This window comes from Girardinichthys multiradiatus, chromosome 10, assembly GCF_021462225.1.
Source record: "Girardinichthys multiradiatus isolate DD_20200921_A chromosome 10, DD_fGirMul_XY1, whole genome shotgun sequence".
Taxonomy (NCBI): domain Eukaryota; kingdom Metazoa; phylum Chordata; class Actinopteri; order Cyprinodontiformes; family Goodeidae; genus Girardinichthys; species Girardinichthys multiradiatus.
Window position 1 is genome coordinate 3,353,649 of NC_061803.1, and position 27,054 is coordinate 3,380,702.

A 27,054-nucleotide genomic window follows, 5' to 3' on the forward strand; every position below is an offset into this window, starting at 1 on the left:
AAGTCAGGAACTGGGGTTACGATCAAGTGTCTCAAACGCACACACAGCTGTGAGCAGTTGCGTCCATTAACACCTTGTAGGGGGAACATGAAAGCATCTGATCACTCTTTCCTCCCCCAGCTAAAGGACTGTCGGCCTTCTCGTGGCTTCTTCTCGGTTTACTGCTTTGCAACAAGATCTGCCAACAAAGCCCGAGCTAAGAGCGGATATGTTCAAGTGTGCAGAACGTAATGAAATCTCACCGAAATTAACCTTTAAATGATTTAACATGTATAGCGTTGATGGCTTTAACACCACTGTGACACAGAGAATGAAAGAATTTGTGTTTGGGATAAAAGAGCAGCTTAGTGATTGGAAATGAGACAGGAAAAGAGAAGGTCAGAGGACACATTGATGTATGTTAGCTGAGAAAAAAGTGTGTGGTTTCCATAGTCTTCCCCTAATGTGAGCTCCACCTCAAAGGTCCAGCTGCCCAAAGATCCTGGAATGTTTATGGGATAGTTTTGAAGTGTTTGTGCACACACACACACATACACACACACACACACACACATGCCGACACCCCACCCCCCCTGCTCCATTCCCTAAGCAACCCAATTATATTGAACAGGAATAACTGCTTAACACTTTTAAAAACCCTTATCTTTCATTTGCAAACATTGTAACCCTAACCTTATGCACAGAGAGCTCCTCCAGAATCAGCAGATTTGCTGCGCTCCATACATTCACAATATTAACAAGTAGCATTTTCAAATAGTACTTGTTCCATGTTTGAAACATAGTTGGTAGAAGTGTAAATTTATATGTTCCTTCCCCATTTCAAACATTACAACTATTACTGAATCATTTACACTTTTTACAATATTTAGTTTTGTTATTGCAATTTCTATTTGTAGGGAAAAAAAAGAAATCATGCGTCTCGAGATGTAGGGGAATTCTGCAGGTACTTTCTGATCTTTCAGGGAGTGAAGCTGGTTCATGGCTCAAAGTACAGCTCAAAGAGTCATGAAGCTCGTTTCTCACGTTGTCGTGGAAATCTAATAACAAACACTAGCTTCAGTCTTGGCCACTGGAGGGATGCTGAGACAAAAATAAAGGACGGGATGAGCAGAGAGGAGGAAGAAGCCTGGAAAATATTAGAGAAGAATACCATTTCACCACCTTCTCTTTAAACTGACATTTCCAAATGCAGAATTTTGGGAGGAAAAACTTCTAGTGTAATTTTTGGAACATTTCTCTCCATTTACTCTTGCAGACATACTATACGTTTATCTGTTGCTGGTCCTGTAAGTACAGGAAGTAGTTCATGAAAGACCTACATAAATGCACCTTCATTTCAACTATTTTACCAGGTGCCTGCTCCAAAAAAACTCACTCACTCATCTAACTAGTGCACTATGACAAATTGGCCCTCAAAGCCTGCTCTCAACAAATTAATGCAAGTGTATTTGTGAAGCACACCACCTCTCTTTCCCCTCTCCATATGTCAGGGATAAATCTAACCTCGTTTTTCGTCCAGCTTGAACACCAAAGCCAAGCTGGTAAGCACAGCCAATTGATCTTGGATGCCTGTGCAAAACCCAAATCCCATGGCTAAAATTGGTCCTTGAAAATTGGAGGGCTCATACCACCACCTTTCCCCTCTTGGCCTGGGCAATGGTCCAGACATGCTGCTGTCCCCCTTGGGTGCTCTCTCTGCCTGGCAAAACATGCTCCGCTACAGTATGTGAGCTCCTGCCATGCTCTGTATGTGTGCCTGTGTGTGTGTGTTTGGGCTGGGTTCCACCTGGCTGCTCCAGCCACCTGCTCAGGGCATCGAGGGGAACACCCGGTTAATTAGCTCCTCATTATAGCCAAGCCAGACCAGAGTACAGACTAACACACTCATGGACACACACGCATTCATACACACACCGGGAAATTCTGAGAAGTTGTAACTATACAGAAATGACAGGACCAAGTGACTGAAGGCACATAACGGATAAACTGAATCTCAAACATGTGCAAACTATGCAGGGACTTTTAGCTCTAATGAACTATAGACAGCAAGCCAGGACTAAGATTTAAAACTTAATAGCAAGAAACTAAACATTTGTAGGCTTGCTGATTGTTGTGCACAAGAGCCACTGCCTCTGTAATAAGGCTACTTTAGGTCCACTTTCTCCCCTTATTTAATGTCCCCTTCGATGTGTCTTTGACTTCTAGTTTTAAAACCACATTTAAGCCTCCCACTCTCTCTACTGGTTTTGAGGTTAGCCACCATAATTCCCCTTCCAGTCCTACTATAAGCCCCTTTCTTCATAGCCCCTCTTTCCATCCATGTCAAATACTGTAGAGAATAACAGAGAAATTAGCAGGAATCAGCTAGTTTTAAACTTTATGGGCCTTGACTAGTGAGTGGCCAGTCAAACTCAAAAATCTTGGTGAACACACCATAGTAAGTACTATCAGGTTAATAACACTGTCACTGAGTGAAGAAGACTCAAAGTTAGCCCTTTAAGTATCAGTGAGGTGTTTAATATGAAGTCAAATGAAGACCATATAGAAAGCTACTGAAAGAAAATTGTATTTTAGACAATGTGGACACACATCTGTGGTTCCTTCAGGCTGCGAGAGTGAGCGAGAGCAAAACTTTCAGCAGATAAAATGAGAACTGAAAGGATTACATTAAAGATGTGCTTTTTATCCTCTGGAGCTGTCACCTCTGTTTGAGCTACTGGCTTTGAAAGTGTCAGCAGAAGGACCTGCGTACGAATCCCGGCCTGGAGACTTTCTGTATCTGGAGTTTCCATGTTCCCCTAGTGCATGCGTGGGTTCTCCTGGGTACTCCGGCTTCCTCCCACAGTCCGAAAACATGACTGTTAGGTTATTTGGTCTCTGTAACTAAACTGCCCTTAGGTGTGAGTGTGTGCAAACATGGTTGTTTGTCCTGTGTGTCTCAGTTTTGCCCGGGGATGGACTGGCGACCCATCCATGATGTACCTCGCCACCGTACCACTGGAGACAGGCACCGGCTCACCTGCGACCCTGGATGGACAAGCGGGTATAAATAATAGATGGATGGATGGTTTTCCACAACCAGAGAGCCAGCGCCATAGTTAAATTTATTTGTTGGGAATCACAGGGCAGAGAAAGCAAAATATCAAAAAATAAAAGAAAATTATCTCAGAATATTTGTAAGCTGATGCCCTGAGATCACTAACCTACTTTATTAACATTGTTTTAAACACTACTGCAGTCCTAACCAGACGTGCTGCTAACATGAATTACGAACAGTGCATCAAACTGCTGATATTAAAACGATGACACTACTTTTATGAGCAGATTTGCATAGAAAGTTGTAGGCTGCAAAAAACTGTATTAACCTAACTTTGTGACTGGTGATATCCAAACACAGAGCTGGTTGTTGGTCTCCTAGAACTCCTGATGAAATCAACTATTTCCCCCTCTCCCACTAAAAGTTGGTTCTGAGACAGCTCTGGTTTGATGGTATCACACCGATTATGAACCGCTGTGGTTGAAAACCTACCGTCTTTGCTTAGCACCAGGTTAGTACAATGACTGGTTTGGAAAAGTAAACCCTTGCTACTAGTAGGATAACAATACATTGCCCTCAACCGGAAGAAGGATGCATGATGTTGGGTTCCTAAGAAAGAGACAGGAGATTTTTAAAAATGTTTTGGGGAAAACAAGAATCCCCATTTTATTGTTTTAATGATATTAGGTTAAACTGATCCAGCAAATGGAGAGCTCTTCATGAAATAGCCTTCACTTTAATGAGAAATATAGAGGCATTTTATTATCATGTGACAAAAGATTTCATTGCACTGTTGCCGTACATCTACATTAACTAGCCATGGTTTCTTCTTACTTCTTTGCTCGTTTTCCTCTCTTTTTGAATGGCATTAAGCAGGAAAAGACTTTAACAAGCTTACTCTGGAAGGTTGCCAGGTTGGAGAGTTGTATCTTTGGCTCTGTTCTCTTTCACTGGTCCAGTTTGCTTCCTCATATATAGACATTGTTATCTCTGCCCTGCCACTACCTTCAGTTCCTGCCTTTCTCACTAGTATTTTTTTTCCCACCCAACAAGCTAAATCGTCCAGTCAAACGTTCACAGTAAATCTGTGTAACCTAAGGTAAACTGGAGCCAATCTACGTCTGACTATAGTGATATACAGTACAACCAGAAGATGTTGGCTGGTTTGGAGAATTAAAATGACAGATGGAATATACGGCATAAATTCATTAACTCTGCCAGAGATAACAGAAATATTTGAGAATTAGTTTTAAGTACTTGTTTAAAGGAGAAAAACACAAAAGAGCAGAACAGGGTAAACAATATGTGGGGTAGCATTTTGGTTTTTTAAATCATATTATACCCATTATGGTTAGTAGAAGACAATGATTATTTTCCTTTAGTTGTGTTTTTACCAAAAACAAGTTAGTTTGGTTTTGTTTTAGGAAAAATGTGACCGCATTTTCACCAAACAATGTTTGATTTTGCCGTATTCCTTAAAGGTCATGAAAAATCTCTGAATATTTAAAATAAAGTTCAGGATAGGTAACCTAGTTAATGAAGGAAAACATTTTGTCACTTCCGAGACTGATTTTATAAATTGGATGAGAAGCTGTTTCAGAGACAAGAATGACAGTGAACCAAATACAGGAACAGACATTGTGCTGCTCATACTTAGCAGCAGATCGTTTTTTCATTTTATCACATTAAAACAATTGTCAATGTATTGTATTGAGGTTTTATGTGATGGACCAATACAAATGCATACTTTTGTAATGTACTGTAATAATAAAAAAGCTAGCACGACAAGGACATCCACCTAACCTGACAAGAAGATAATTAATCATAGAAGCAGCCAAGAAGCCCATAGTAACTCTGGATGAGCTGCAGATATCCACAGCTCAGTTGGGAGAATCTTTGGACAACTATTAGTGGAAAGCACACTGGTGGTGTCAGACACACGTCAAAAATACAGCGGCAGATGCTCCAAGACAAACCTGTGTACAAACCTCCCATAAAATTCTACTTAATCATTACACAGTATGTGGCTGAAGCTCAACATAATATCAATAGATTCACGGTGTATGAATATTGAAAGACGCTGTATTTTATCCTAATAGTCTCTGATTCTGGCTGCAACCAGAAAAACTGTCAGGGAGCCAAAAAACACATTTTCTCATGCAATAAAACAGAGGGGCTTGCAACAGCATAATAATTATGTTACAAAAACACAAAGAACTCAATACCTTGTATCAAAGAGGAGAAATAGGTCAAAAATATGCAGTAAGGGATAAACATCTGTGGGCAAAGAGTTACTCTTTGACAAAAGTCAGTTAGTTCCACATGGACAGAAAAGAGGAGAGCCCCAACAGTGACGGACACCTCAGGAGGTGATTACAACCATCTGTGAGGGAGAACCAGTGTGGGCCTCAGAAAGCAGGGTGGGCACAGTCTGTAGCTTCCCCAGTTTGCTTTGGCACTGGGATGAAACACTGCAAGGCACAACTAGATTACATGTGGCTCCCACACATGTATCTGCACAGCTTTTTAAATCTCTACAGTATTAATTCTGTTATTTGGCACTTATCTGTCTTTAACAATCGTTTCTCCGTGTTCCACTTTTTCTGCAAGAAAAGTCTTCCTGGGTGGTTTCTGAAAAAGAAAATCAAATCAATCCCCTTTGGGTTGGCCAAGGACCAATTCTGTAGCTCTGACAGAGAAAATAAAGTTAAAAAGCAAAGCTGTAGTTCAAACTAATCACACTGAACAAACTCTGAAGCCTTCTTTACAGACAAACTCCCAATTAAAACCAAAGCTCACACACCTTATGTATGATGACCTCAACGTGTGGTTGCATGTTTTGCCACATGGTAACTTCATTTGCCACACAAACAATATTAAAACAAAATCGTTTGGCCTTGTAATTATTTAAAAACCAAACATCTCACTGGCTTTTTCCCGGGAACCCCACACCTCCAAAGGGGTCATTTGGGTCCTACCTACTTCAAGTAACAGATCTTAGGTTAGTTAGTTAGTTAGTTAGTTAGTTAGTTAGTTAGTTAGTTAGTTAGTTAGTTAACTCTCTTGGCATCTTAAATTAGCATGAATCCAGATTAGTTGGTCCTGGAGGCTGAAGCTAACATCTAGTTCAAATGAGGCCTTGACCAAAGTACCAAAGTAAAACTCCTATCCAAAAAATATCGATGTCTATGCTATTTTATTGAACCTTTACATTGTTTAAAAAATTGAGATTACTTTTGCATTGGGTCATTATTTACACAGAGCTCCATAATTATTTACACAGCAAAAACAACTACAAGGCAGTGTGCCACCAGATACCTTCCAGTGTGAAACGCATACTGAAAACATGAGTGCCTGATTGTGTTATTAAATCTGAAAAAAATAAATAACTTCTACCCTCTCCTCCATCCTCCTGCACACATTTGATCCCTTAAGAAAAAGTAATCTGATCTTCACATGCACATCGGATGGGAATCTCAAACCTAATGCAGCCTGTAGAAACATTACTTTACCTATTAATATAAGGGGCTTTTCCATTGCCTGTACAAAAGCCCCAGGCTTTGGAAAAGCCCCATGCTTTGGTAAGCCCGGGTAAAGTTCGATACAACTTTACCTGGGTAATTTCACTTTTCTGGGGCTTTACTTTTACGGGTAAATGGTTCAGGTCTGGAGTAAGTCTTTTCAGCTTTCCCTGGGATTATTTTAAGTGGCAGAGCTGTATGCAACAAGGCTAATTTAAATGGTCAGTGGCAATGGAAAACGAACCTACAAGATTTCCTGGGATTCCTATAGAATAGGTAGAACAATTCCTGTGGCTTTAAATCCTGGGCTTTCGGTGGAAAATAGGCTCTTGCCTACAATGAACGCTTGGCGAACATTAAGGTATATATTGTACAGGTCCTTCTCAAAATATTAGCATATTGTGATAAAGTTCATTATTTTCCATAATGTCATGATGAAAATTTAACATTCATATATTTTAGATTCATTGCACACTAACTGAAATATTTCAGGTCTTTTATTGTCTTAATACGGATGATTGTGGCATACAGCTCATGAAAACCCAAAATTCCTATCTCACAAAATTAGCATATTTCATCCGACCAATAAAAGAAAAGTGTTTTTAATACAAAAAACGTCAACCTTCACATAATCATGTACAGTTATACACTCAATACTTGGTCGGGAATCCTTTTGCAGAAATGACTGCTTCAATGCGGCGTGGCATGGAGGCAATCAGCCTGTGGCACTGCTGAGGTCTTATGGAGGCCCAGGATGCTTCGATAGCGGCCTTTAGCTCATCCAGAGTGTTGGGTCTTGAGTCTCTCAACGTTCTCTTCACAATATCCCACAGATTCTCTATGGGATTCAGGTCAGGAGAGTTGGCAGGCCAATTGAGCACAGTGATACCATGGTCAGTAAACCATTTACCAGTGGTTTTGGCACTGTGAGCAGGTGCCAGGTCGTGCTGAAAAATGAAATCTTCATCTCCATAAAGCTTTTCAGTAGATGGAAGCATGAAGTGCTCCAAAATCTCCTGATACCTAGCTGCATTGACCCTGCCCTTAATAAAACACAGTGGACCAACACCAGCAGCTGACACGGCACCCCAGACCATCACTGACTGTGGGTACTTGACACTGGACTTCTGGCATTTTGGTATTTCCTTCTCCCCAGTCTTCCTCCAGACTCTGGCACCTTGATTTCCGAATGACATGCAGAATTTGCTTTCATCCAAAAAAAGTACTTTGGACCACTGAGCAACAGTCCAGTGCTGCTTCTCTGTAGCCCAGGTCAGGCGCTTCTGCCGCTGTTTCTGGTTCAAAAGTGGCTTGACCTGGGGAATGTGGCACCTGTAGCCCATTTCCTGCACACGCCTGTGCACGGTGGCTCTGGATGTTTCTACTCCAGACTCAGTCCACTGCTTCCGCAGGTCCCCCAAGGTCTGAAATCGGCCCTTCTCCACAATCTTCCTCAGGGTCCGGTCACCTCTTCTCGTTGTGCAGCGTTTTCTGCCACACTTTTTCCTTCCCACAAACTTCCCACTGAGGTGCCTTGATACAGCACTCTGGGAACAGCCTATTCGTTCAGAAATTTCTTTCTGTGTCTTACCCTCTTGCTTGAGGGTGTCAATAGTGGCCTTCTGGACAGCAGTCAGGTCGGCAGTCTTACCCATGATTGGGGTTTTGAGTGATGAACCAGGCTGGGAGTTTTAAAGGCCTCAGGAATCTTTTGCAGGTGTTTAGAGTTAACTCGTTGATTCAGATGATTAGGTTCATAGCTCGTTTAGAGACCCTTTTAATGATATGCTAATTTTGTGAGATAGGAATTTTGGGTTTTCATGAGCTGTATGCCAAAATCATCCGTATTAAGACAATAAAAGACCTGAAATATTTCAGTTTGTGTGCAATGAATCTAAAATATATGAATGTTAAATTTTCATCATGACATTATGGAAAATAATGAACTTTATCACAATATGCTAATATTTTGAGAAGGACCTGTATATTGTTTTGGTAACCTTTAATAAGGGCATGCTTATTTTGTGCAGATGATCCCGGGTTTGATCTGCAAACCACTGAACTAACACAGAGGTGAAGGAAAGTGGGGCTAGAATTAAGCCATTATTTCTTGTTTTCATTTTTAGTTTGCTGATTTGCAAAGGGGGCTGCACAGTGGAGCACTTGTCCTGGGTACAGATCTCAGCCTGGGCTACTTCTGCATGGAGTTGGTAGGTTCTCTATATGCTTATGTAGATTTTCTTTGGGTATTTTAGCTTCCTCCCACACTCCAACTGTTATTTGGTCTCTCTAAGTTGCCGTTAGGTATGAGTGTAAGTGTATACATGGTTGTGTGTCTTGTCTCTGCATTGCCCAGTGATGGATTGGCAACCTGTCCAGGGTTTCTCTTTCCCAATGACCGCTGGAGATAGGCAACAACCCACCCGCAACCCTCCAAGTAGAAGTGGGTATAGAGCATGGATGGACGACGGACGGATGGACAGATGGTTGGAACAAAATAGTACAATGAAAACTAACAGACATTATAAATGTGTCTGACCACAGGGAGTGATCAGACGCTTTTAGGGTGAACAAAATGGGAGGATGAAAAGTTGCTTCCCTTGATTTAAAAAATGTGGGATGACATCCTATGACATCCTTCAGGATGAAGCTAACTTTTAACATAACCCCACTTCAAAGGTCCAAATTATCCCTTTAAGTCACCTAAATTAAGAAATAAGGCACGTGTGGCTCTTTTTAAGTTTCTCTTCATGCCATGATGCTTTCTCAGTGCAGATAAAGTATATTGATGAAGTTTGTTAAATAACTGAGTCTACAAACTTCTTCTGGTCTGAATGAGGTTACCTGTCATGATGTTAGGATGTAAGGTTTTGGTTTTCAGTTGATTGTTTTCTCACTATTTTTTTCAGTAGTAGTGGCCTTTATTTCCCTTTAGAAAGACAACAGGAATAGGGAAGACATGCAGCAAATGTGCCTGCACCAGGAGTTGAACCAGGTCACGGGATGCGTCGAGAACTGAGGGCCTACATGGGTCATGCGTTTTTACCCCTGTGCCACAGTCGCACCCATTGCGTTCTCACTATTTCCCTGTCATTTACTGTTTTCTATATGATCTGGCCATATATACTTTATTCCTTTGTGTTCATTAGTGTCAGTAAGGTCTTGCCCGTCAATTCATTTAGGTTTAGTTTCTTACTTATTTCTTGACTGTTATTCCACGTATTCTAGTTTATTCCCTAAGGTTTGTCTCTTAGTTCAGCTCCTCTGTATTAATTAGTTTCCTTCCTTCAGCCCCCCTGCTAACCTTCTGTCTCAGCTGCTCCACATTATCCCCTGATGAACACACCAGCATCCAATGTCATTCTCCGCACCTCCCTCAGTATACAAGCTCTGGTTCTCTGCTGGATCCTTCCGCTACACTTCTAGTCATCTCCTGTGACTCTCCCAGTTAATTTGCCTGTGACTCTACCCACGCTTCATGTTCTGTTCTTCTTGTGTTTCTAGTAAGTTTTCTATTATTCTTAATAAATCATGATTATGCTCATCCCACAATCCTGTCTGCACTTTGGTCCTTCACCTAACACACACCACATAACATTACCTTTATATTACAACCAAAGGACAAAAACACACAAGTCCTGTTCCTCTCCATGCAACTATTAAATGTAATGTAAAGAAATCGTTATGTTCCTGTTACCCAAACAATACTAGTTGAAATGGATAGAATCTCCAGGAGTAAAAAGCGAATTGACAAATCTGCTGAATGCCTGGAACATGGACCTGACCCCTGCTTGCTCTTGAGATGGTGTGGGGGAAGGCTATTTTGAAAGTCTAATCAGCATGGACTAACCATCTGCCACCTGTCAGTGAGGTTATTGAAGAGAGAGATTTAAAAAAAAAAGGGGAGTTTTTTCTGTGTTTTTCAGCTCTGTCATGGAGATCAGAAAGCTTCATCTGAGCCATGTTCATGATCAACTACTCATGGTTGGCCTTTTTCTTGTGACAAACATGTGCAGCTGCTGGATTACAATGTTTTGCCTCTAGAGATATCTCTATTTCTAAATAATGCCACCAAAGCCACAAAAGCTCCCTCAAAATGCTTGAGCACACTTGAATTGTGAATTATTTGTACTTCTGGCATGAAAGATTTAAAATAACTGTTTTATTTGTGTTTCAGACTAAATCTGACAGCATTTACTATATACAAGGCAACATTTCTTCCAGAAATAGTGTGTGTGCAGTTTTCTGCAGGTGATGATGCAATATGATCTGGTGTAGAATGGGAAAAATAAAAAACTCCCGTACTTGGCAAGTTGAAAATACTCACAGGGCAGTGAAAACAAATTATTAGTTTCTCACTGAATCAAAAATGCAAAGTAAGTCTAACAAAATGTTCATGAAACAATCAAAGCAGTCAGATTTCTGTATAGATGAGATCTGTGAATAATTGTAGGCCCAAAACATAAAAAGGACCTTGAACTTTTTTAATTATTCAAAAAAACTTTTTTTGTATTTTGTTGATCAAATTTATACTATTCTTGACTTGTGGTTGGGGGGAGGGGCTACACAAAATAATTTCAAGAGTCACAAACGACCCCAGGCCACACTTTGGGAACGCCTGATTTACTCTATAAATATATTTCTAATGCCTCTACTGACGGGAAATTCACATCGGATGTCAGTAACAAGTCACATAATCCACAAATACAAATAAATCGAAGCAAATCTATCCATTTATTGTCATGTTTCATAAAGTAAAATGACACAGGGAATAATAAGTACTGAACAGAGCTTCAAAAAGGTATGAAGAGCCAAGAAAATAGCGGAAATCTGTCAATCATTTAAAAGCCGTCCTGCCCCCTCTTAGCGAGAATTAATGCCAGCTGGTTTAGTCCTATAAAATGGTTTCCTACTACCAAATCATCACAAAAGCATCTCATAATGGGTAAAAGCAAAGAAAAAAAGACCTTCACAGCCTTATTGTTACAAGAGGAGCAGTGGCAGAAAGCTTCAGAAAGACCTTAGCAGTTACAGTAGTTTCATAAAAAAAGTAATGCACTCCATGGCTTCAATGCATGCTCACTGCTGAAGAATAACAGTTTTCTGCAGAACATTTGGACAAGGCAGTGAATTACAGGGAGAATGTAGTCGCAACTCAAATCATTTAGACGCCTTGGCACGCACCTTGTTTGGGGGAATGGCACTGTACATCACCTCAAAAAACTCCATACTAACAGTAAACTTCGGAGGACGTCATTGTGTGTGGGTGTTTTTCAAGGTGTGGTACTGGAAGATTTCTGACAAGTGAAGGAAGGATAAATAGAGAAATTTACCGAGACGTTTTTGATCAGAGTCTGAAGCTGAGACTGTGGTGGATTTTTAAGCTAGACATAATCCCAAACATATGGGAGGGAAAGTCTTGACAGCTAGAATGGCACAGACAATCAGCAACACAAATCATGGTACTAGTTCAGCCATTTAGGAGACGTCTTTACCAAAAAAGCCTTTTTTACTAACCATTAAGTACATTTCAGTCACCATATTCAGTCCTTCTTCTTTTGGCTAAACTTGTTACACTTAATGCACAGACCTATTGTGTTACTTGGGCTCTTCCTCATATCTGGCCTGATATAAACATATCAGAAAAGTATTACCTCAGAAAAATATTGGTGTGCTCAATACTAATATTCCCCAGTGTAAATTAAGACTCAAAGGGTTACTTATTTATTAGTTACATTTCTGAGGAAACTACAATGATTATGCTAAAACAGAAAACCATCTCACTGAGGCAAGATGTCAAATTTCCTATTCACAATATTCAGCACCACACCCAAACACTGCTGCATAGTAACCCTCAGCTCTACTGCCAACCATGGCTCACCTGCATTTCTGGCACACAGCCTTTGTATTACCTTTTTATTTTATGCCATGAATGCATACCAGTGTGTCTGGTGCAACACTGAAAGCAGACCTGGCTTAGCTGGTCAATTAGGGATGGATGGTTTCTGGCCTTGAGCTTATAGAGTCCCAGAGCAGTTTTCTGGACTTCCTGTGGTTTGAGTAAGAAATGAGGTATAGGAAGCTCTGCAGAACAGAACAGCTTGGTGCCACAGCCAAAAAGGGTCAGGGTAGGTGCAGACACAGCCAACAGCATAGTGCTACTGCTTCAACATGAATTATCATCTGTTCATGATTTCACGTCGTTGTCTCTATAAAATGCCTCTTTTTGGCAGACAATTAAAGCATGATATATTGTCTCAGATCTTTAAATGAACGTAAAGTATTTACATCATAACTTCTACCATGCCAACAGAAAAGCCAGTACTCCATCACAGCCAGAAGCCAAATTGCTCTTATCCATCTGTTTCCTCCTTCTGTCCTATGGCTCAAGCTAAGGGGAGATAAATCACAGCTTTTTCCACCATGAATCCCTCAAAGCAAACACACACAGTCATTTATGAGGCGGCCGTCTTCAACTACTTCAGCGGTGATTTGTAAACCTGTGTCTTGAGGGACGATTCATAGCAGCGTAGGCAGCAGATAGACGTGTGTGTGCATGGCTTGTGTAGGGAGACAGTACACGAGCTTGCCAAGACATCAGGCAGTTACCTTGGAGCAGGACCTGGAGAACAATCACACCAAAAAGTGGCAGTTTTCTTGTTCAGGGTAAAAATTTAAGAAAATACTAATGAGTGTGGGAGCAAAAACCTGTGAAAAACAGGTGTTTGGAAAAAACTTTAAGAAAACTTATTTTTAAAATAACCAACTATCTCAGTGATGGGGCAAAAATACAACTGCTCCTTACTCTAAACTTATTTTACCCATTGCCCAACTCCTAGTGAGCTTAAAGGGCAATTATCATAAACTTTCCGAGCCAGAAAACCTCCTGAATGTGGGACAAAAAGGGCTTTCTATTGTTTTTATAAGTGGATAAGTAAATTTAAAACACCCCTGTCAGACACAACGAGCCAGGAAACACGTCCTTATATGGATGATAATATAGCATGTGTAATGCCACCATCTTGAAGCTAATCACTCCTTATGGCTGTAAGCAAAAAAAGTGTGTTTGGTCCTAAAAATACAAGATTGTTTGAACTATTTAACATATTCCCCATATGTTGAAAGGACATGTAAAACATAGGAAGAACATGTAGTGAGCATCTAAGCCACAAAGGAAACATTGGTGAACCAACAATAGTCTCTCCATTGGAAACACTTCATCAATCAGGATCATTGAAGAAGTGGAATCTCAGCTTTAAGGGACAGAACAATCCAAACCCTAATGAAAAGGACACAACCAAATTTACACTATGGCTTCCATCCATTGCTCTAGCAGGGAGTCAACAGCCAGACCACTGATGTAACTACATTTGTTAATTATGAGCACAAAGTTTGTCCCTTTAGAAAATTATTTATTTTAAAACTTTTTTTTCATTTTTTATGATGTCTACAGATCTTGTTGAAACAATAACCACTCTCTCCAAAGGTTCCTCCTGCATGTTTATCCAAAATAATTCGCTGAATCAATGATCTGTTTTTCCTCTGACCCTAATTCAAGTGCCATCTGAATATTTGAACTACCATTAAATCTATTACTTAGGGCCTGCCACACAGCCTTTTAAATTGCCCCTCGGGATGCCGGTTTGTTAAGTCTTTGAACTATTGCACTCAGATAACATTACTCCTGACTCCTCCTCATTTCTGCATTTCATGAAGTCAAATTTGAGTTGAGCAATTTAGCACCTATGTTTGTCTTAGGTGTAATTACGTTGCTCATTGAAGGCCAACGTTGATTTTTCAAACTTTATATCATCACCTTTCTGCAAATTTTGACTGCTTAACTATCAGGAGCTATACACTATTTGCGTTTTAAAAACAAGCAATTGGCAAATGCTTCAAGCACATCATTTTTTAATCATTGAGTCAGTGATGAGGCAGAAAACTAAGGGTTGTCACTACGTTCAGCCCAACCTCCCCCATAGACCTTGAAGGGGTTCTTGTGATACCTAAGGTACTCCTAAGCTCTGTAAGTTGCTGCTTTACAGCACGTTTCCAGTGTGGCACAGTGTAAGACCTTTAGGCCAACCCTTCAGCCCCGTTTGACAGGAAGGTATCAAACTGAAAAACAAAGACAGATGATTTTTAGGACTCCCTGCTACTTTAGGGGCATTCTCAACACAGTTTCACTGAAATTCTGTAAAGGCACTTTAGGAACTGGAAATCCCAGACAAGTGGGAATAGCTTTTTGGCATGTTTGAATCTATGAGCAGGTATAGCGTGCAACCAGCAAAAAGGCTGTAACTGCCCTGCCTAAGCAGAAGGATTAGGTCATTGAAGTTGGCCAGCAAAATCTGGATGTTTTGTCCAGACGTTCTGGATCGAAGTAACATATCAATCCCAGAGCAAAGAGATTTACGGGAAGCAGGTATAACACCTCAGAAACAGCTATGGGACATTTGTAAGAGGGTGTGTGGAAAAATGTGAGAGAGCTCACTAAGGGATTGACAGGATATTGTTGAAGAAGGAGTTGTGGTGTGTGTGTGTGTTTGCATCCATCCGCATCTGAGTAAATGAGGGTTTTAAAGACACATCTGAAGCCAAAGAAGGGTTGGCATTGGAGATTTCAGAGTAGCTGGTGAGGAAAGGATGGATTTGTTGGCTGTTCTGAGCCTGAAATGGCCTTACCTCTTTGGCTCTGTCACTCTTGGTCCCCTTTAAACAAATCTGGCGCTGTTCAGTGCTAAATATGACCTCAGGCCAGCTCACTGGGTAATTACAACATGTTAGAAAAATACACTCTGTTTTTTTTCCTCTTGCTGACTGTAATTTCATTTCAGTGAGCAAAGGTTAAAACGGGGACAGTGGTTTCTAATATGGTTTTACTTTCCTATGCTAACAAATTCCTGTGACAAGCAAAACTGGCCTGGTTTATGCTCAACCTGTGTCTATTTATGCTAACAGAAAAAATACAAGTATCCAAAACGTTTGCACAGCCGGTACATTCATTTAAGCCTGTTATAATTTCATCTTTAATCAAATGCAAAATAATCAGCTTACAAACTGTTCTGTTCAAAATGCGGGGAGTTTTTCTTGGTCAGCTTTCATAGAATGGCTGGATGACTTGTAGAGTGAGGCCAAATAACATTCTTGGATGGGTTAGCGGTTGCAGAGTGCCAATGACTCAAGAGCTTGTCATCCTATGTTTAGATTTGCTAGCAGTAAAAAGTTTTTCACTCTCAAGAAAACAAACTAGTAAGGTAATTAACTCTTGAAAATTAAATGCAAAAGGAAGATGGCAAACTATGAAACAGGATTGCTATGTCAAAATTCTATATTAAGTTTTCAGTCCTTTTTGTCACTTTTCAGAAAGCTTTACTATGAATTTATGGCTAAAATTTCTACAATATTTGTACTATAGCATGGATGGATGGATGGATGGATGGATGGATGGATGGATGGATGGATGGATGGATGGATGGATGGATGCATTTTTCCATAACTTCTTTTCTTTTTCCATATTTATCAAAGCCCTGGAAAATATTTATTTCAAATACTGTACTTTCCATATTATTCCAGACTGTGTAAAAAACATAGACAATCATATTCAGTTAATTAGAATATGCATTTTGATGAGACTCATTTGTCAGATTAAAAGTACCTTTCTAAAATTACAACCTTTAAGCAGATATTAAAGACTTTTCATTAAGCCCACATTTCTGCATTAACATTAACATTAAAATTTTTATCAGTCTGATGTAATATTCTAATCTCAAATGTCTTGTTTTCAAGTGGGAAATCATGATAGTTAACAGAAATACAGACTTTAAAACATCAGTCTGTGTGTAAATAGTCTATATAATGTGTTTCACTTAGTAAATTGAGTTAGTGAAATAAATGAACTTTTCAGTAGTATTCTCATTTAATTAATGAGTGTAGAAAGCAAATTGGTTTGTTAGCAAATGCATTTCCAACATCCCCAACTAAATTAGTTTTCACTTGAAAAACACAAGCTGATCCACCACGTTCTTGTGATACCTTTAAATTCCCACATTACATTAAAACATGTTTTCCTTGTGAAACCTCTACATCCTTTACCACCATCTTCCTTCTCAATAAAATGTGTTTTAAATCAGTCAACCTGGGTTTTACACTGTTGGAATCATATGTTGAATATAAAATTGCAATAAAATTGAAACAAAATGTTTAATTTGCAAAATATAATTCATCCATTCAGTGTGACATCCAAGACCTCAGTAAATATTTGATGATTTGCTGGCTGTAACACAGAAGTGTCATCTTCTTATATAAGAATGGTAGAAAAACCGGAGGACTCACGCAGACACTCATTGGCCTCTCGAGCATTGGCCCTCTGCCATGGTCGGTCGTAGTGAAAGGGCTTGCACCGGTCACATTCAGGCCCTTCTGTGTTGTGTTTGCAGTCACATACCAGCTTCCCTTCCTTGTCTTTTAGACAACGTGAGGCATGGCCGTTGCATTTACACCTTCCACCCACTTGGAAGTCTCCCACTGCATAGAAATATGTTGGTAATGTTGAAGTTACTGCCATTGGGTCATCGTCCCTTCCTCCAATGTTGCTTCCAGAGCCCAAAACAAGCTCCCTGGGAACCTGGGGCCGACTAAAGACCACACGAATATCAGTAACTGTGACCCAGTCCTGAAGGACAGGGCTGTTGTCAAAGTCTTTACCAGAGGGTCGTCCATCCAGAGTGCTGAAAGCAATAAGGCCTCCAGAAAGTGGGTACATTTCAGTGTGGCCATCTGTGCACAGGGCCTCCTGCTCATTCTGTTTTGTAATAGTTGCTTTGTTGGGCTTGTTGTACATACGTCTGCACTGCGAGGAGTAAAACTGATAGGGCATCCAGGTCTTGCCATAGTCCATGCTCTTGTATATGGCCAGGGACTCGGGTCGTGGAGAGCAGAACTGCAGACTGACATAAGTGATCTCAAACTTTTTACCCAAAGAGAGGGTGAGAGTCACATTGTGTGGAGATGTGTTCAGATTCTCTGACTGCCAGCAGGTGAGATTGTGGGCTGAGTTTAGGTCAGTCAGGTAGGAGGCAGGGTGGGCACGACGGGGGTCAGATGAGTCACAAATTTGACACGCACGTACAGAGGGCCGCTCATCACTGCGCTCAACAACACTGCAGGAGCGGGTCGGAGGCCGGCCACAGACGCTGGACACAGTCACATCTTTGCCAAAGGCTGCATTTATAAATTCAGGGATACAGCGTCGGGCCGCTCCTGTTTCATCATAGCAAGGGTCTAAGGAGGTCTGCTGCCCTGCGAATGGATTAGTGGCACTGTGGGTGGAGGCTGAACTTAGGAGGAGGAACAGGCCCAGCAGGCACCTCAGAGGTTCCCTCATCCTGCTTAAAGGGCCTGTGTTAACTTCTGCAAAGTTGGGGCTTGATGTGTGTCCACAACACTGTGCAAAATGCTGAGCTTTTATGTAGTCCTGGAGGGTTGTGTCCAAGTATGTTTCCCTTGTGTGTATTACTGTCAGTCAGTGAAAGGAGATCGTCTGAGCTCAGTGACCCTTCACTCCAGTCCTTCCTGTAAGAGAGAGAAACACACAGATAGGTCAATGTCACAGGCATATTTTTACCATAACAGGACATAAGATGGAAAGTGACACTGATCTACAACATAAAACAAAGCTATTTGTTTAAAATCAAATTAAGCTTGCCCTTATAAAGAAACTTAAACTGAATCTTTTGTACCAGACAATACCAAGTAAATGTTTTCGTGGACTATAAGCTTGTCAAAGGATCAGACAGTTAAATGAGGGCCCCAAGTGAAAGGAAGTGACCATTTAAAGAGAGACATTAGAGGCTGCAAGTGACTGCATCTTGAATTTCAATGCCTCTAGTTCATTCAGTTCTCCTATTCAGGTCAAAACTGCCCCCACCTCCTGGTCAAGCTTGAAAAGCACGGCAGAAGTCAGCCCCCAATAATCCCCATGTGGGACTGCAAAGCTGTGAACTGCGTATGATTCTGGTCGAACCTCGGCTGAAAGGGAAAGTCCTGACAAAAGAGAACGAGTGCCTGACACATCTATGGATAGTAACATAATTTCATACTGAAAAATCTTCGTAAAAGCCAGTCTTTCATTTGAGTACATTTTTATAGAAGGTAAAAGATCACATGTTAGGGAATAAATAGTTTTCAATGAAATCAGCCGGGCCATACGTATTAACACCCCAAACAATTCCCATAAATCTGAATCATTTTTCAAAATTTTACTTAACTATTTTAAGATGATCTGAGTGTTTAGAAATGTATACACGGATTTTAATTTATGGCATTTATTTATTTATTTGCTGTTGCTATTATTCATATTTCCGAGGCCTGCAACTAATGATTATTTATCTGATCAAATGATATGTTGACTATTTTTTTAATTATTTGATAAATAATCGGATGACAAAAAGTGCTTAATTTATCCAAATTATGCCACTTGAGGAGTTTTGGATAGAGCATATGTACCGCCAAAGACGTTTTTCATCTTAAATGCAAAATGTATATATTTTTTGTACAATGTTGGCCTAATTACTGCTCTGAATGGGTTGTTTTTTCAAATGGCAAATGGCATGTTTTAGAGTCTGTGTAGTCCAGGTAACGTTTACTCAACTACTAAATTAGTTGACAATTATTTTAATAATCAGTAAATTAACAATTAATTCCAATTAATGGTTTCAGCCCCAATATTTGCTATTACGTTTGTGAAGCTAAGATTTTGGTAAACTCATTTCACGCATAAAAAAATCATTAAATGAGTAAAGAAATGCAATATATGATAAAATGCATGTCAATTTTTTCCTGCTTTGGTTCACATTATTTTTCACTCTTTGTTCCAGCCCAAAAAATGACCTCTGCTACCATAAAGCTGAGAGTTTGCTGAGAAAAGTTGATATCGAACAATTGTTACTGTGATAAATATAAAAGCTTCAAAATAAATTAAACTATGTAAAAATAACAAAAAATACCCTCAGTCCCTTAAAACATGGGGATGTTTATTATTTCTAAATCTAAATGTACCCAAAATCAACCATTGGAACACTGTTTTAAAGCAGATAACCCCATGATAAATCTGCCTAATCTTCATTCACTGAACCAGAAAACTCCCTAAAAGTGATAGTTATTGAAGACTAAGCTTCATATTGGGGGGAATTAAGGCCACGTCTCTATTCAAGCCTTTAAGGCTCTGGGTCCAGACTGATACCTGTATTGAAATGCTCACAGCTAGGAGAGAGGCCCAGTGAGAGAAAGATTTGGGTGTTGCAGGAAGAAAAAGCCTTGGGAGAAAGAAAGAGATGTATGTGTTGCCAAAAGGTTTTCCTTTCCTAATCCCTGTTTTTTTTTTTTGTCCCTGGGAGTCAAATCTGGAAGAACCCCATCTCACTAAAAACGGCTAAGGAGTGGAGAAGGTCCTCTATTGGTCTTTGGAAGGTGTTTATTAAACTACAATGAATCCCATCCGCCTCCTCATAACCCCACATTTTCTTTTACCACAGAATTCCCTCTTCATCATCGTACAACAAAAGGCCTCCTCTGTATCCAGTTCAGTCGTCCAAACTAAAAAAAAGAACAGAATATTTTTTTTTTTATGTGCAAAGGGTCCAAAGCCAGCAGCCCCCAATAAAGAAGCAAGTGACCTGGTAAATGGGACCGCTCTTCAGTGCTCAAGTATATAAGAACAGCCATTTGGTCTGTTCTCAGGCTCAGATTGGGTTTTAGAGGGGAACAGTGTTACAACGAGGAGGCGAGGTGGAAGAATGTGTGCAGCTGTTGACTAAAAGTCATTTTAAACAAAATGTATTTTTTATCTAAACTCTTTCAGCATAAAGTCGCTCTAAGAACTAAAGGCAATAAAAGAGGATTATAAGTCGTCAATATTACTTATAGAGCACATTTCAGTCGTCTACAGAAAACTCAACTTGCTATCTCCATGTTTCCCCTTTTGTTTTACCAGAAACCATTTGTGTTTAAGGAGCTAATTTTATTAAAATCTTTGCCACAGAGAGATTAAATTGACTAAGAATTCATGTAAAAACAAAGAAGAATTAAATTAAATTTGAAACAGAATGAAGGTCAGAGTACAGTACAACATTCAACCTAATTGGAATATATTCAGAACAGATATGGCATCTTTAAACAAATTTATGACTAAGAAATTGTTTGATAACAATGTCAGTACTGAATAAAACACAAAACGGGTCAGAACTCCAACATCAAGGATGCACTTAGATGCAGTTTCAAGGCTTGTAGAAATGATCAAATCAATAGTGTGAATTTTAATTTGGCTGTTTCTAATCCACACAGGGTCATAACTGGACATACTGACACAAATCTAAACATAAACCGCACTGATATTTGGATAAAGGTCCTGCAGAAACCACACACTTTTCAGAGCCATCAAAAAGTTTCTAGTGTTACTCTTTCTGAATATTTGACAAGTTCTGATCAGAAAAGTACAACCCATTTGAAATGCTTGGTCTCCTGGATTTTTAGGATAGATCAGGTCTGGGCCAGTCCAGAAACGTAATATCTGCTTTATCCACTTCAAACGGAGTTTTAATTTGACCAAAGAGCTCAATATTAATCTCCTCTGACTATAAAAACTATTTCCTGTAGACATTAGGCTTTTTCTTGCAGGCAGTTGCAAATTTCTTTCTCAGTCAATGGCCTTTCAGTCGGTTTTTATGTTAAAGTCCTTTCAGCGTTTTCCAGGATGTTCTGGTTTAGGATAGACTGTGGGTCATACGAGTAAAACTTTAGCCTCTTTCAGAAAACAGTTCTGTCATAAAAACTGCAAAGATGGCCTTCTTTCAGCTGCCTCATAAATCACAAATCAAGCCCTCGATATCCAGCACATGTGAGCTTTCACAGATAAAGCCAGTAGCACCAAACCAAATGAGGCACGGAGTGGAGAAAAGTGTGGTCGATGTGTGGTGTTACACATTAAATGTGTGTTGGACAGCTCCCATTCCAAAGGGTTAAACACATTGGTGACGTTTGATGCCTTGTCTTCCATTTTATAGGCATACTGCCACTGTTAAACAACTCAAATCCCATCAATTTGAGTTGTTTAACAGAAAGTAACTAATAAGGAAGATATTTTTTGATATTGTCCTTAAGTGCCACCTTGAGGTGTTTTGTGTTCCAACAATGATCCTGAACACACATCAAAACTGGGTTTGGGATGGATAAAGCAGGCTAACCTCAAGCTCCTGGACCTCAACCCAATTAAAATATATAAACTAGTGCCAGAAAACCACAAATTAAAATGAGTTTCTCCAATTCTGATAGAAGAGTGGTTCAGAATGAGGCCAGAACCTTGGTAATGACCACAAAAAGCATGTGGTTTCTTTGTAACTGGATCCCTTAAATTTCCATTCTGAGACACGACACAACCTATTTAAAGTCGTGAGCACACAAATCAACACTGACAAAGGACTGCCTGCTTGTAAATGACTAGAGTAAAAGGTCTTCCCAGCTTGGATAAGGCTGTTATTCACAGAGAGGCGCTTAACGATGAGGAGGTTAAAATGGTCAAGCAGACAAGAGTTTATCAGTCAAAGCACACCATAAAAAAGACCCACTGTGGAAAAACAAAAGGATCTCAGATTCACTGGGAGGATCATAATAGATTTCTGCAATTTATTGGCTTCTATTTATCTTCATCAACACATTCAACATGTGGAGAAAAGAGGAAAAAGAATGACAACAGAATAGAACAATGAGAAATTGAGCAACACATGGAGAAACAGCGGAGGGATAGATTTAGGTGGACCGCAGCTTAGAATGACTAAATATGGTGTAGTCCATGTGCTGCTCAGCTTAATGGGAGGACTCTTCCACGGTCTGGTGCTGTGAGGTGCATCTGGTAGATCAGCGAGTAGGTTAAACAGAAAGAGAAAACGTCTGTTGAAATCATTCACAGCCCTCCGCTAAATGTGAGGCAGTACCTCAGAAATCTGTACAGATCTGCACACTCTGCAAGGTTGTCAGCATAGACATCTAACCAACTGAGCTTTAAAATGCAAAAAGGTTTCAGCAATGTGTTCTGTACTTCTGTTTTTAACGAGCCACAAGTTTCTCCAAACAGGGGAAGAAGTTGTCTCCTAACACGTGAAGCAGAAGCAGTGATAGGCTGCACGCTGATGGCTTTTTAAGAAGGATGAATGCCAAACAATTTGATTGCTATATTTATTGATTAGGTGGCAAAGCAATACATTAACTTGTCATATCCACAATATATAGGATGGCTCAACAGCAGTGTGTTCTGATTTTACAGGACCATAAAGTAAGTGATCTGCACTCACAGTACTGTGCAAAAGTCTTAGAGAGTTATCCCTCATTCCTTTTGTGCCTCAGTGAGACAGACTTTCTGGAAATCTTTTAAAGTGGTCTTAAGCAAAATTTCATCACATCTTTCTTTGGGCTTCAGCTGCTTCTCCTCTTACTTGTAGCTGTTCTTCCTGTTCATTTTCAAGGGAATATGTTTTCCTAATTAAATCACTTCAATCTGACCCATTCACTGTTTCCATTATTTATACACCAGTGAAATGATTCCCAAAGGGCTGCCTGATAATCTGGAATGCAAACAATCAATTGAAGATGATGTATCTATGAGGTCCAAGTCTGTTATTATCAGATACTTTTTAGATATTTCTACGTCACTTTCTGTTATATGGACATTATTTTCAGAGGGTTGTTAGCATTTTTAGACCTGACTTCTTATTTTGCTTTCTGCTTATCCAGCTTCTTTGTTCTTATAGAGGTAAAAGGGTTGCTGTATCTGGGGGACTGAGGCAGCCATAGTCATCCAAAAGACCTTCAGAGAGCCTATTAATAAAGACAACAAGTCCTGGAAGCAAAGCATAAATAAATTGGGGGTTATTTACCTGTTTGTAGCACTTTGAGTCCCTAGCCCCTACTAGGCACTAAAATGTGACAGGGAAACCACTAGATTAAATTATGACAGCCTGTCAGTTATAAAGTATACTGCACAGTGTGTGTCCACATGTCAAACAACTGGTGATTTGAAATTTTGACATAAAGAGCTTCTATGATCAGTCTTAAAACAGATTTTCAGCTGGCCTTAGGTTTGAGCTTTGACTAGGCCATTCTAACACATGAACAAGCTTTGTTCCAAACCATCCCATTGTAACTCTGGCTGTATATTTAGGGTCGATGTCCTGCTGGAAGTTCACCCTCCACCCCAGTCTCAAATCATCTGCAGCCTCTGACACATTTCCTTCCTGGATTGTTCTGGATTTACTTTCCCAGCAACCTTGGCTAGCCTTGCTGAAGAAAAGCATCCCCACAGCATGATGCTGCCACCACTAGGTGTGTTAAGAGTAGTAGTTTAATTTTCCCACACACAAAGCATTTTGCATGAATGCAACTAAGTTTAGCTGTGGTCTCATCTGACCAGAGCACCTTCTTCTGAAAGCATTTGGTTGCACCAACTTTTATTTAGAGTTGTCAGAGAAAAAGCAGCTGAACACAAATCCAGTTTGCATTTTTGGATTTTTATGGGTAAAAATTTTTGAAACTATGTATTTTCCTTCCACTTCATTGTTGTGTGCTACCATGTGTTGCTCTATTACATGGAATCTTAACTAATTATATTAAACTGTTTGTAACATGACAAAATGTGGAACATTTTTAGGAGTATGAATACTTTTGAAAGGCACTATAAATCCAGTCATCAACACAGAACCACAGTGCCAACAGAGCCAAAGATGGTTAGCAGAGAAAATGAGTCAAGTTTGTCTTGAATATTAAGATTTCATACTGATTTATTATTTATGCATTATCTTATTACTTTGACTACAGAGCTAAATTAAATACAAAAAAAAAGGTTATTTTGGTTACCATCAACTAAGTCTGATTGCCTATTTCTGTTCTATTTACTTCACTTTGTCATGGGTTAACTCCACTGAAAAGGAGCCAAGCCTTTAAATAATACATTGTCTATAAATGCAGGGCCCATTTTTTGAAATGACTCATCAGTAAATAAAACAATTATGCATTTAGCACTCAAAATCTGTTCAGTATTTAAAAATTGTATTGTGAAACTGTGGTTTCCATACTGAACCGGTTAGTTACCACAAGATCCTTGTTGGGAAAACCAAACAGAAAAAAAACCAAAAAATTTTCTGGATTTACTGCTGCACTCCACCACCAATTTTAAAATATATTCTTTTTCACACTGTAGATCACATTAGTCACAAAAATACAAGCTTTGCACAAGAAAAACGGTTTAAAGCGGCTTCAGTCCATTAGGGAAATGAAAACAACAGTGACCTCTTCTGGTTATTTTCTCATTTTCTCAAACCTTTTTAGGTACTTAACCTTTAGAGTACAATGTGACCCGGCTCAGGAATACAACTCCAAAGATATTCAATGAGTAGGTGCTGCAGCAGTTAAACCATTCCCACATGCTATGCCTGCTGGGAGTTCAGTGACATACACGCTAAGTCGCTTCTCTGTCACTACAGCATTCCTCTGTTGATTAATGGCAATGGAAATGTTGTTGTGCTAACATGCAATCGCCCAAACAACACAAAGAGAGGAAGACTGAAGGAAACTGAAGGATGGCAGGGTGGTCCGGTGGTCTCAACGCAGACATTCCAGGGAACGTTATTTCAGCTTCTCCATGTCACTGGGAGATCATACCATGTTGAGATGTCTTTCTTTCAAGCAAGGGCGTCTTTGTCAAAGTTCACAGATTAGGAAAACAGAAGTCGCTGAGAGGCTTTATTTGGCTTTGGGTGGTGTAGAGGAGGGTGACAGGGGAGGTGGGGAAAGGAGAGAAACAGCTGAGCCAAAGATGGAACCTCCCAGGGTTCTGGTATAGCTTCACCCAACAACATCTCCAGCAACCTCGGACGTCTAAAGCCTTCCTCCAAAGTTTATAGCTTATGGTGGCACATGACTTTCACTGTTGTTCTCATTTCAAACAACAGATGTCACTGCCTCATAAGTCTTTCTGTATTCAGTATCAGAGTAAGGACCTATAGAGGAAGCACATTCCTAACACCTTCTAAAATACAGTTTGACCAGAAGTGTTACTTTGAATTTTTTACTTTGCAATTTTTAAGTGTTTGCAACATTTTGCAATAAATATTCCCTCTGGTTTATATTCAACAGTGCAATTCCCTGTGCTTTCAGATTCTATCCTGCTGTCCTTCCTGTTTGGCCATTGCAACTCATGCTCGTTGTAAGAAAAGTGGGAATGTGGGTATCCACTCGGAAAAACAGGTTTCAGATTACTCTGAAACTTTGTGATCCGGCAAACTGGAGTTAGTGGTGGTGACTCGTCGTTTAGAACCAAATCCGAGTTTGCAGTGTTTTCACTAAGTGTGCTTTCTTTTTATGACTCCACTAATTCACTATGTCTACTGCAGCAGCAAACATTATGACTCTGGGTTGATAGAGATTCATGATTCGGATTCGGATTCCTGATTCCGAAGAATCAAATCACTGAACTGGGTGATTCAGGGAACAAGCAGGTCTAATCACAGGGCACATGCAGGTAACAACAGAAGAAGTAGGCATAAACCAGGTGTTACAGTGGTCTGTAGAGTTGGCAAGGTGGCCACAGACCTGGGACTGCGAGATAATGGGTTGGTTGGCTCAGAACACAGAAAGACATGGACCAACCTGAAGATAATCTAGGTCAATATATATGCTTCATTTCACATCAGGTCTCAAGCCTACATTCTGTTTATATCTGATTCATTAAAAAAGCAGATCTCAAAACAAGCACCCTTTGGTTAAACACAGAACCACTTGCTTCAATTTTATCCTTCTGAAAATAGGCTGCTGAACTGAATTATCATGACTAACAAGCCTCAGCTAAAGGGGTTGATATATTAGCTGTCTAAATTCCACCTTAATTCCATCTTGGTGATGAGTGTCCCACCGTTTGTGGAGCCTGGATGAGAAGATGGTGGACTCTGAGCTTTAGCATACTCTAAGCTCCTCAGTTGGCATTCATTAAGGAATGAGGAGAGGTGGGGGGAGGAGCCGGGAAGCTCGAGGGCAGGAGGAGGTCAACTCTCACATCTGAGGGCGTCATTAGCTGGGGGATCACTGACAAATTTTTAAATCCTACTCAGAGATTTAGTGTGTGTGTGTGTGTGTTGGTGTTTGAGGTTTAATGTGAAAGGTCCCCCAGCCCTAACCCCAACCATGGTTAAATCTGATCCCAGCCTTCTTCCACACATTTCAATCTCACCACAATATACCTGAACTCTAGTTCCAATAATACATCACAGATCTGGAGAGAGCTTGTGTGTTCGGAGTCAAAGCAAGGGGATCCAAAGGGAATCATAATACATCCAAGAGAAATACTCTCTACCTTTCCAACTATTAGAGACACTACAAGAAGAGAGACTGAACGCCCAGCTGAGGAATGCACAGGCCTCCATGGCCAAGCCCAAATGGTTGGCCCTGAATCTG

General features: G+C 40.1%; 1 protein-coding gene across 2 annotated transcripts in view; it reads right to left on the reverse strand.

Moving 5' to 3' along the window:
- Positions 1-27,054, reverse strand: part of ntn2 (netrin 2) — a 64,910-nt gene that overhangs the window by 24,482 nt on the left and 13,374 nt on the right. For both annotated transcript variants that reach the window (XM_047376782.1, XM_047376783.1), the window contains exon 2: positions 16,894-18,132. In XM_047376782.1, the coding sequence (XP_047232738.1) occupies positions 16,894-17,944 (1,051 nt within the window). In that variant the 5' untranslated portion in view covers positions 17,945-18,132. The remainder of the gene's footprint in view (positions 1-16,893; positions 18,133-27,054) is intronic.